Consider the following 12,575-nt stretch of genomic DNA (forward strand, 5'->3'; position numbering starts at 1 on the left):
TGACATTACAATCACTAGGCAGACGTTGTAATCCAGAGAGAATTACAGCGGTCACTGTAAGAGATGATGAAAACAGGAACCAAAGTTCATGATAGATTTGAGTACAATCCCTACTGTTAATGACATTGATATTCAGACTGTAGTCAGTCAGTATCATTCAGGAATAACAACTATTGCCGTGAGTCATTCTGACCCGGTTTTAATTTAAGCCATATTCACTACACAGAATCTGCCTGATACTCCTAGCATCCAACCCTCCAGGACTGAGACTGCCCATCTCGGACCTAAGTAACAAACACTGCAGTGGAACTCGGACCTAAACACGAGGCCTTCCTAAGACTACCAAAATCAATATTTCATAACACTAAATTATTCAACTCTTCAGGAAAGTGTAGTAATTATACACCATTAAAAAAATTGTTCAGACATCTATTATGTCCTTGACATTTTCAAACGGATCCCATCTTGGCTCACCTTTGTGGCAGTTTATTGGAGGCAGTGAGCTTTTTACACTGTTTTTACTGCCGAAGGTGTAAGAGACTGAAAATGTCTTTTACGTTTGAAAAAGAAAAGATTTTCCAATCAGAACAAGACGACGTACGTCACTGTCCTAGTCCTGCAGTCGATACGTAATGGTAGAAACGGCAATGAAGTCGATGGTGCGAGACCTGTCACTCAAGTTCGGGAGGCTGACAAACTCCTGGTCGTAGCTAGGAGCGAGGGCCAATCACGTGCGGCCTTGACACAACGTTCTCTGCTTACACAGAAAGACGCGGCCTTTTCTGAGAATGCTGGACTGGCCCGGGCGAATCCTACACCCAGGCTGCCGAAAGAACAAGAGCTGCCTGTTTTTGTTACTGCACCTCACGCCTTCCGCCATTCAACGACGTTTTTATTTTCATCGCGGATACCTGGAAATCGGTTTCCCCGTATTGTGCAAACAAGCACCGCCTTTACAAATGTCAGCAGGGCGACGGTGTCTATGAGCGAGCCCGACGCTAACAAAAAGGATAATATTCTAACGTGCAGTGAACAGACTTCTGTATTTAACGCACGCAAGGCGCGCTAGCCTTGAACTGCTGCAGATCTGGGAAAATAAATAATTTCCATATCTAGCTTCCCTGTCGTAGCTCTGAGAATGGCCCTCTCACAAAAGGCAGGTTTTTCCTGTTTCCTCTTTGTCCTGCTTTGCCTGATCCCGTGCCCAGTGCCCACAGGGTGAGATACTGGCCAACCGCGAGACACCAAAGGATGGCATATTACAGGCCACAAGCGAAAATATGACTCATCCTCAAATTATTCGCAAAGACACGGAAACCTCACAGAGGGGCTGGACCAACATGTTCTGCATCCACCAATCCTACCCCTACCACTGTCCCTTCATTAGAAACCTGAAAAGAGGATGGGGGGGGGGGAAGGGGGGGGGCAGACTCCTTCCCTTCCCATCTGGCAGTGTAATGGCAGGCCTCAAACTTGGAGGCTAACCGCAGGTTCAGGGGGCTGTTGCATTGCCCGGCTGTTGGCCGGTAATTATTGACTTCGCAAAGAAAAAAAAAATCCAATGGGCCTACATCAGGGCTAATGACTGTAGCGACAGGGGACTGGCACTGGACCCGTAATTCATGTGGGAAAGTAAACACCCCGCCCCCCCTCCCCCACAGATCACGCCCTCTAGGACGAGCCCCACCGCACGGTTCACGTTACACTGCAGACCGCAATTAAGGGCGGTGTCGGGGTAACACTGTACTGCAGTAACTGACTGGAGGGGAGGGGCTAAGGCACGGCGTAAGGCTTCTGGGTAGAGATGGGTAGAGGTCGGCTCCCCAGGCCTGCGACAGGTCAGTCCGGTCGGGCCTGCGTCGGTGGCGCTGAGGCGAGGGGAAAGCAGGACAGAGATACCGCATCGACTCGTCGGGCCTGATCCGCTCGCACGAGCCTGCTGTGCGGGATCGCCAGGATCCGCAGGCACCTGCACACCTGCACACCCGCGCCGTAGAGTTTATATGGCATATACCACACAGATAAACTTACAGACTCATCCCAAAGCGAACCCCACACATTCTCCAGCTGCATTATTGCATGTACTGTAAAGATCTTACACAGACATCCAAAAGCAAAACAGCAGCAATCTGTTTTCCCGTCATCAAAAACTTGTAACAGTCCTCTTGCTCCATGCATACACACGCACACCATGTCCCCGTTCCAAATCTCTAATTCTTTCCTTGTCCAGTGGCCTACACCCCATTTCACAGCCCTCCTCAAATCCCTTGGTAACGTCACAGTGAAATGGACCAAAATCTCTGACCAACACCCACCCAGCTCCAACCCTGCAATTTCCTCTTAATCAATGTTCCAGGGAAGTCTACAGCCACAGTTAGGAAACAGTGACGGGACCTTAGGGAGATGGTCAGTTCTTGTTTGTCCAGACCTCACTCTCACCATTACTGTCCTTTTTCCAAATGTCTACTGAGGCCCAAAGGCAGGACAGCTAACTAAAATCATGTCAATGACCTGTTCATGAAAGGAATCTGAGGAACAACTGCAACAAATAAAACTGTGCATGGATTCAAATGGCAAGTAAGGGGAAAATAATTTTTTTTTTTTTCAGCTGAAAAATAAAAATGTAAAACTACCTGGTTGATTTCGTCCATTCCATTGCTGGCGAACTCAAACATCAGTTCGCCTGACTGGGCAACAGTTGTCATGGCGACCAGGGGGGTCAGAGGGCAAGAGATGCCGTAAGCGGGGAGAAGGGGGGGGGGAGGCTCCCTCCCCTCCTGTGACCTGCTACGGAACAGGAAGCTGTCAGAGCAACGGAACACTGCCGAAGACGGACACGGGGACGATCGCTTCCTCTTCCAATCCGGGCGTCCCGCAGTGGCTGGCCTTAGCTTCTTTGGGGGGTTTGGGAGCGTGCTGAGTGTACCCCAGATGGCGTCTGGCTCTTCTCTCTCTGATACAGAGGCTGGAGCGCTGAAGCCTGCCAGGGGAGGAGAAAGAGAGAACAGAGGGAGGATGAGACATTTTCAGGAAGTACTCTCCACGGAAACCTCAGCTGTGCTGCCTTTCTGACTGTTCACAAGCTCAACAAGTTCCTCTACGGCGGTCGATTCATTCCAGCGAATTCCGCTTTGAAATATTTGCGGTTAGTTGCACCGGGTTGTCCCCTGACTTAGGCTTGCGAGACTGCAGGCTGCCTCAAAGGACGGATCTGGGAAACGACCCCATTGCAAATATCCACCTGCACCCTGGAAAATGCACACGGTTGCCTGGATACAGATCCATCCTAACGTCTCACACACCTACAACCTCTCTGTTTGTAACACCACAGCTGATACAGCAATTGGGTACAAGCCATACTGAGCATATATCTGGAATATCTGCCAACATACCCTAAGATTTTTTTTTCAAATTCATCCAGTCAGTTTGTTTACAAAAGAAGTCATTTAACATAAATATATCAAATCGGAAGTTTGCGTGAAGTTTCCAGGAAAACACATAATTATGTCAAACCACAAAGAAAGTGGTCCGTAGGATATCCCAAGCACAGACACTAGTGGCCCTTAAAAGCTTGTCTAAATACTTGATGGGCCCAACCACACTCCCTTGGTTTTATGTTTATGCTCTCATGGACCCACCCCTGGTGCATTTTAAGGACACTTAAATTCCTTAAATCTCATGCTGTCTGCTACCCTGCTTTCTCACAGTCCGTCCATTGTATGCAGAACAGAAAGCAGTCAAAATGTCAGCTTCAGATTTTTTACAACTGTAAAGATGCACCAGAGGGGGGTATTTAGAGCAATGATCTTTAAAACATTAGAAAAACGTGAACAGAAAAGTAGTCAAAACACAGACACCCCTTTTAATAAAAAAATGTTGAAAAGCTTCTTTTAAAAAAAAAAAAACTGATACGACCACGACCTTGACACAACCCAGCAACTTGCCTTCATCAGGCAAAAAGAAAAGAAATGACTTTCACAATTCGAGGAGCTGAATGACTGATTAGTTTATCGCGCCAGTAGCTCAGCACTGCGGCTGTTTGGAAGAGCTGAGGGATCAATCCGTGCGGAGCGCGGAAATTAGTCATAAAGCCCCTTCCCCCCACGCCTTCGCCCCATCTCTCCGGGCTCCCGGGGGGATGACATCACCTGCTCTGCGGAGGAGGGTGGCGGTAAGGAGCGGAGCTTTATCGCTCACACGGCCAAAGGCCGCCGGGGTCGCCGTGCGGGAGGGGGAGGCGCGCAATTAGGGAAGATCACGCGTCTCCGTGAAGTCACTGCGCGGCCGTCTCCAAAACAGCCGCGTGATGTCACAACAGGGAGGTAACCTAGGGGATCGTCGAGGGAACCGCGAGGGAGGGAGGGGCCATCGTCAACTCCTCAGAGCTGGCTAGAGAGTAAACGGCGTGGGGGGGGGGGGGAGAGCTAGCAGAGGAGGACAAGCAACAAGGGGGTGGGGGGTGGGGGGTTCTGGACGCGCCGTCTCCTGTTTGGCTGCAGGGTGGGGCGTGTTTGCTTTGAAATGCCTGTGTGACTGACGATGCACATTCCAAGATGGATTGTTTCAGGGTCGGGTGGGGGTGGGGGGGTGGATTGTAGGAGGGAAGGTGTGGTTCTGGGAGATTAGAGGTCAAACAAATGTGCGATTAAGTCACCTTCCTTTTCTTTCCTTCCCCCCCCACAGCAGCTGGTGGATTTGTTTGTACCATGTGGCCCAGGTTAGGAGAACAGGAGGGGGCGGGGGCGGGGGGTGGTTTGGATGAACAGAGCCCTCCCTCTCATTACACACAGCCCCCAGCCCCCACCCCCACCCCCCCACCACCCCCATCGGAGAGTGATGATCGCCTGTTACCATGCCTACTGGCGCCGCAGCTGGGCAGAAACATCTGGACAGGCCTCCGCTCCGCTCCGCGTCCCCGGCTCAGGCCACGGCAGCGCTTAATTGGGCACCGGCTGCGCCACGGATCCTGTCTGAGTTGCCGCCCGCCCGCGCGCTCTCTCTCTCTCCCTGGTGACCGTTTCCTCAGGAAGGACGAGGAACCAGGATGCGTGTGCATGGAGACACGGCTCGGCGCCCTCAGCCCCGTCTCGTCTCCCCTCCGCCAGCAAACACGGCTAATAACACTTCATCCGCCGCCAACATGCTTCAGTACACACTCGCAGAGATATTACATTGCTTTATTTGTTTGCCTAGCTGGCGCTCCTTATTCAGGGCAAATTACACATCTCATACTTTTTTTTTTTTTTCCGTTGTTGCCTTTTACATATTAGCCATTTATGTAGCTGGATGCTAACTGAGGCAACGGACACGTCCACCTGGGGCCCGGGCCCTGGTTTCTTCTGGTTTACATTTCCGTAGCTAGAGAATTTACATTAGAACAGCACCAAGCCCGGGCCGGCCTGATCCCACACCTACTCCCTCTGTCCTGCCCCCGTTCCACATCACTACAGCCCTCTCTCCCACCAACGCGACACAGGCTAGTTCACAAATATGAGCTGGGACCTGTTTGCACCACACAGAGTCTGCAGATTCTGTTGCCTTATATCAGGTGTGATCATCAGAGAGCTTCTTGTTCTCCCAAAACACGTCACTAATCAAAAAGTACAATCTGACGAAAAATATGTTCTGTACTGAGATTTTGTGAAAATAAATGTTTCTTTTAAATTGCCAGCATTCTACATGAATGTGTTACAGCAGGAATCTCAAACACAGACCGGAGCTTCAGAGTGTCCGCAGGCTATTGTGACTTCCATTACGTCAGCGGCCAATTTAGGCCTTGGGAACAAGGTGTGCAGACTCCTTAAAACTCTCTGAGGTCACAAGCAGCCCAATCACTGACAAAACTGTTGCTGCGTGCACTCTTTGTAGCGATCAGTATTTTTCTTCTTCCCTGTAGTCCTCATACAGAATGCAACAAGTCCAAGACAGTTACACACAAGGGAAAGGGAGCAAAACAGAGAAGGATAGAAGTCATGATCTGCGAGCGTGAAAAAAGACAATCACAATAACAGCTAATTTGAGGTTTGGGGTCATGAAAAAACATAGGCCTACATTTCCCAGAAGTCTTTGCGGCACCGTTCTTGCCTGCTCAGCTCACTGTTGACCATGAAAGGAGGAAATTTTACCCAGCTGAATGGTTAAGCAGTGAGTCACTCTGTCCTTGGCTAGCCCAAAACTGTCGAAAAATAAAATAAACGAAAAGAACAAAAACAAAACCACGTGTTGACTTGCAAAAAGAAAACACCTAATTACTTTTTACCAACTCAGTCTAGCGCAGATATTATAGTTGAGTGACAGAACTGGAAGAGAACTGGAAGCAAAATACACTCTTAACTTTGAAGGGCAGAAAGACCAACGTGGTTCTTTGTCATTTTTTCTACTCTTCCTGTAAAAAATGAGATCATGGCATCAATTCTGTCCGCAATTTTCACTCTCTCAGAATAGCGCTTGATCTGATGACCACATGAAAGGGGGGGGGGGAAGGTGGCCTTTCCGGGTTGCCGAGGAAACAGACTGCCATTCCCGGTATCTCGACACACACAGACGTTTTCCCAAAGTGTGGCTGGGATGGGAGGGGCCCAGAAGACCGTGTGCTCAGAGTGGCCTCGGACCTGAACCATGAACACATCTGAGTCCATATACCAACAGCAGCAAAAACCATTGTGTCGTGCCTGTGAGAGTGTATCCTCAAGGGATTCAGTTTCTTTTTTTTTTTTTGTGAAAATGGGGAAGTTCAAATATCTGAAAATAGTCTGGGTGGGATTTTCACAGCCTGGGTAACTATTAATACTCCACAGCTGAATGTTTTTTAAACTTTCAGACCCGTAAAAGTGCATTTGCAGGAGAAACAGGACCAGAAATGAAAACACATTACTGCTGTTACTAATAGTTAGTCACAATTATAAAAAGAAATCATTCAGACCAGCTACAAAACCAGTTCTTTAACCAGAACACCACACAACCCCCCCGACCCCCCTCCCCCCGGTACGTAGGCTATGTCGACACACAGGAAACAAACACTCACAAATTGCATTAATATACAAGTTCAATGTGTGCTCTCAGAAAGCAAAGGAGCTCACAACCTTCTGGTGCCAAATTGGCTGCTGACTGTGAATTATACACTACTTTAAAAAAGACTGGTGTTTGCTAATTCAACAGAGAGAGCAGCCAGTAATTAACCAGCCACCGCGGTGCCAAGAAAGAGCTTCACACATTGAGAACTCTTTTTTTTTGTGTCTGTTCAAACTGTCACAGTCTCCACGCCACCCGCTGCGCTCCCTGTTCTACATACATTAACTAATTTGAACAGTACGAGCCAGAGCCAGACTACTTGCTGGAAGTCATGGCACATTTTAAACTTATTACATGAGTTTATACTGGGAAACGGGGAAGCCATTTTTATTTTTTTTTAAAAGTGGAGTAACATGGAAAGCAGTTGAAAGTCCTGAGGGAGGTGCTCTCAAATCACTGACAGCTGTAAAGCAGAAAATTTAGGGTGGTGGAAGAAGTAAAGAAGGAAAACAAAATGGAGAGAGGGAGAGAGAGATAGAGGAGAGAGAGTAAGAGAGAGAGAGAGAAAGAAAGAGAGACACAAACACACTGCTAATGTCTCAGCTAACGATGACGTGTGCCGCAGAGCAGGCAGGCCCCGCTGCCGTGCCTGAGACGGATAAAGAGGAGGGGAAAGAACCTCACCTCCAGCAAAGGCCTTCAAGGGGCTGGATGGAATTTAATCTGATCTCTCGCGAGTCTCGGATTTTTCCACTTCGTCCCGGGGGGGGGGATCTCACCGAGCAGCGCGGGGCCCCCGGGGGACGATACGCCGACAGCACACCCCCACCCGAGACGGGGCCTTACTACCGCGGATCCGCCCGGATTTACCCAGAAACACCGCCCGCTCCGTGGAGCTGGTCCATGCAGCCGAGGAGACGCGTCCTAAAGCGCAGGCCGCGGTCGTAATGAAGCGCAGGCCGGTCTCCTCGCTGGGATCAAAGTCAGAACCAGAGCACGTACCCCAAAACCACGGTCTCAAGTGCTGCTTCTCACCGCTGTCAAAGCGGAATTTACAGCAACACACTGAAGGCATCATTGATACTATTTCAGTTTTAGCACGTTTTCAATTGGCCCAGACAGCTTGTGATTGTGATGAAGGATGTTTTATGCACTTGCAGATGTTTCTGATGGCCTGCCAGCTCTTCAGTGGCTGGGTACTGGGAGTGTACTGGGAGTTTGTGGTACAAAGCAAAGAAAGTCCACTTCCAGTAACTCCAAAGAAGCTTGTCCAGAGCTGTAGTGCCTCCGGAGGCAGTAGTATGTATCACCTGATTACTCTTCAGAAAGAATCTATTTAAAATGAAGTATGAAATGTATTTTCTTGCTTTAGACCAAAAACCCAAGTCAGCAGGTCATAAAAAACTTCTCTAAATATCTAAAATATCCTTCAACATACATAAAACTATCTGGGACAATCACAAACACACGCTAAAATTGAAATATTTTTTAAAAGGTGAACTAGCCCTTTAAGACTAAATGCATAGCTGCAGAAAACAAAGCTTTTTGTGCTCAGCAACTGTCTATTGCATTCCTGACACTGAAACCATGCTATAATTGTTATTCGTTAGAATTATGAATTTCGCAGCCGGTATTTTTAATGTGGCTTTTCTTATCGATGCACAGCAGACGCTATTTGTAAATATAAAGAACAGGAAGAGAGAGACGAGAAAAAAACAAGACATTGAGTGTAGAACAGCAGCCACAAACTGACCTGTGTATCATGCGCTAACAGGAAACGCATCACCGTGTGATGCTCTGCTGCTACTTCCTGACTGTTAGACCACAGTCAGCCTACACTTCTCTCTTTCTCTTTCCCTCTCTCTCATTCTTCCTCCCTCATTAGCTGTCATTTGTTTTGTTCCTCATTAACTCACCAAGGTCTCTTACACACACACACACACACACATACACACACACAGACACATCGATTTCACTGCCTCAAATAAATTCTCAAATAAAAGTTACTCATTGCAAAGTATGTTTCTGTTATAAAGAACAGCTCGTGCTATTCACTGAGCATGAAAACATTTCAATTTAAAAGTAAATCGTGTAGTGCTTGTCAAATTTACCACGGGATGACGTAGTGAATTGGTATGTCCCATGGGACTCTTCCGGGTGGGAGTCCATTTCCAGTTGTCAGTGATGTAAGCACCATTTTACTACAGCTAATCAAAAAGGGCAAACAAGGGAGCGTTCGCTTTGCATGGACTGACTCTCATATCCTTTATAACAGGTCCACCACATCCTCACAGCGTTCTCCAGAGAGAGGAAGCTTGTATCTGTATGTGTGTGAGTGCGTGTGTACTGTGCGTGTGTGCGTGTGTGTGTGCGTGTGTGTATGTGTGTGGGTGTGAGAGAGAGAGTGTGATTGTGTGTCTGTGTGTGTGCATATGCCTGTCTGTGTACATGTGTATGTGCATACGCCTGTCTGTGTCCGTGTGTGTGTGTGTATGTGTGTGTGTGTGTGTGTGTGTGTTGAGTGTAAAACAGTGTAAGGTGAGTGGTAGTCTGGTTTATTGTGTTGGTCTTGGCACACACTTGCCAGCTCACAGTGCTAACTGCACATGCACAGGCAGCAGCAAACCCTCAGCCCCTCCCAGACCTAATTCCTGTTTTGAGAGATGGAGCTGCTGATTCCCTCTTTGTCACCACAGAGACCAACAGCCCCCCCCCCCCCCCCCGCCCCCGCCGACGCCCCCCTCCCCCCTCCCCCAGTGGTTTCGCAGCGCTTCTCAGAACTGCAAGCTCGGGTTCCTGCAGCGCTTGACACGCAACTCGTCGATATTACCGTCAAAATCGATGCCTCCGCTTTTTTCCGCGGCCGTTAGGTCACGTGACCGACACCGAGCCACGGGCACAGCGACAGCGACACCTGCCTGGCGCGCGGCTGTTATTGTGGGGAAAAAAAGCTCTCCTCACAACGAAACGGCACAAAAGGCAGAGTGCACGGCGTGTCCGGGCACCTCGGCGCCTTCTCCAAAACACGCCTCTGTTGCACATCGATGCGGCGTCTTTCGAACAGGAACGCGCTGAACGGAAACCGAGGCGCTGCACACAGGCTCACTTCCCTTCTGAAATGCAACTGCTCCAAGGGTCGCTCTTCCTCATTACCCACAGTCCCCTCGGTTTCTGCTCCGTGAACTAGACTTCTCAAAGCTGATCGGCGAAGCTGGGAGCCAGCACAGGACGTGTGAAGACACATTGACTCCTTACTCATTGCTGACCACCGCACAGTCCTGCCTGAGAGACAGACGTATGTGTGTGTGTGTGTGTGTGTGTGTGTGTGTCCGTGTCTGTGTGCATATGGCCCTCTCAGCAGTTTCACCAAATAGCACTAAGATGACTCTCCCGTGTAGCATTCCAGCTGGACGACATTAGGCTGCACAACCAAGAGATAGGGGGGAATAAATACTGTATGGATCTGGAAATAGCAGCCAATAGCGAGAGAGTAAAAACAGGTAGCCTACTCCTCGTCTACTGTCTGAGGGAGACTGCTGATGTAACAAAGGAAACACAATGAGAGCTCGTCGACTTCTAACAAAGGTAGCACAATGGCAGCCGGTCAGCTCATCGCACGATCCAGGTCATCACCCGGTACAATGTGCACTACACCGGAAAGACCATGGCAACAAGCTCTCCAGCAGCCCAAGCAAGAGAAAAGCAATGAAACAGATCTATACAGATTCAGACACGTGAATCCTTTAAACAGAAAAGGGGTCTATAAAAAGTGTAATAGGCTACATTTGCTTCATTAATACAGGTTATTTCCGCTGGTGCAGCAGCCATTTTACAAGAGGTCGGGTCTTTGTGGTTCTGAAAAACACAATAGCGTTGGCTTGAAAAGGACGTAAATGAACTCAAAAGAAGCCAAAGGGATCTTTAAAAAAAAATAAATAATTCATTCATATGCTAGATTACCATCTTTATCATTTCAAACCTGCTTTAAGTGTCACAGCCCAGTGAAAACAGGCAAGACAGGAACCATATCTAATAGCGTACAGGCCCCAGAATGGCTATGAAAAGAATGGAATACAATAGAATAGAAAGGAGTATTAATGATGATCCCATGAGAAAATAGGGTTTCCAGCAGCATTATAAGTGCACAGTATCCAGGTGCCTCAAACGGAGATATGCAAAATGGCAACTTGGGGGGGAGCGTAGTGCAATGGTTAGGGAACAGGGCTTGTAACTCTTTGGAGGTTGTAGGTTAAATTCTCAGCTGAGGTGTTCTCTTTGTACCCTTGAGCCAGGTATGTAAACTCTTTTTTTTCAGTAAAACATCCAGCTGCGTAAGTGGATTGTATGTAAGTCTGCTGAAATGTGAAATGTAACATAATGTAACCTACAGACACAGACATGCATAGGCTATGACTTGTACACCCAGACTGATGGACCATACCGTGCAAAATACAGTCTCTAATACAACACAAGTTCATAATCCACCTCGAACAACTGCTTGAACGGGCTAACATATTTAGGGCTAATCGACCCTCACAGGAAAGAGCGCCAAAAACGTTGGCGTTCAATGGAGCGTGCAGCAGTTCAATAAAGCGTTCGCCTGCGTTAGCGCACAACGGAGGAGGCCGCTTAAATGGCAGAGGGTGCTTAATGGTGCGAGGTCTATTTAGCACGCTCAGTGGTAAACGCACAGGAATTTAAAAGAGTCCAGTCATTGGTCTCACGAGGTGGCGGTTGCTGAGACCCATTTATGGTCAGCTTGAAGCTTCTGGCCGTTGTCATTGGTGGGTTTTTTTTTTGACGAATGACACGGCCACACTCAAAAGTCAACTGCCGGTAGCCCACAAGCATTACACCCCACCCCTACTCCCCCACTACACGCAGGATGTACTGGGGGTTGGTGCGATATGGCGGCAAGATGGTGCTATGACATGGCGTGACCGTGGAAAGCTGTCTGTGTCAAACTATAAAGCTCATCCAGCAGAATGTGCCACAGTATATGCAACACAAAGAGACAATGTTAATATCCCTAAAAATTTAAGAACAGAACAGGAGACAAAATGGCAGGTTTGACGAGCAGTGTTCATACTGTTGTAATGGCTCTGGCTTATGGAAAACATGGCATGAAACTTGCCGGGCGAATATTTGGCAAAGCAATAATTGAAATCTTCTTTGAATTCTTCTTTTTAACAGGGGCTTTAATGGGGTTCTCTAGCACTGTGTACATCAATACAAAGAGCTAGTCGATCAAAGCACTTCGCCCCGTAACTTTGAATGCCGGATTTAAGCAAGAATTAATTTGATACTTACATAACACCACAGATACACAAGAGACATAGCTCTTTTTTACCAAAGATGACTTTGGCTGCCATGGGCAAATCCCCCGCCCCAGAAATATTTAAAATGTTTTGCTCTGTCACTTTTGTTCTTTTGGCTGCTGCGTGGGAATGACTTGATACAAGACCAGACTGGCAGATCAAAACTCAGGCCTTTTCCACTTTTATCCAGTCTCCGGATCTTTATATTCTGAGATGCGCTGTGCATCACTTTGGCGCCACCTCAAA

The 12,575-nt window shown here is 48.1% G+C and overlaps 1 protein-coding gene across 4 annotated transcripts in view; it reads right to left on the reverse strand.

The window, feature by feature from the left end:
• The window catches only part of LOC135251675 (ETS-related transcription factor Elf-1-like), a 51,343-nt gene that overhangs the window by 9,971 nt on the left and 28,797 nt on the right, over positions 1–12,575 (reverse strand). For all 4 annotated transcript variants that reach the window (XM_064329333.1, XM_064329335.1, XM_064329332.1 and 1 more), the window contains one exon: positions 2,634–2,980. In XM_064329333.1, coding sequence (XP_064185403.1) covers positions 2,634–2,705 — 72 coding nt within the window. In that variant the 5' untranslated portion in view covers positions 2,706–2,980. The remainder of the gene's footprint in view (positions 1–2,633; positions 2,981–12,575) is intronic.

This window comes from Anguilla rostrata, chromosome 3 (genome assembly GCF_018555375.3).
Source record: "Anguilla rostrata isolate EN2019 chromosome 3, ASM1855537v3, whole genome shotgun sequence".
Classification (NCBI taxonomy): domain Eukaryota; kingdom Metazoa; phylum Chordata; class Actinopteri; order Anguilliformes; family Anguillidae; genus Anguilla; species Anguilla rostrata.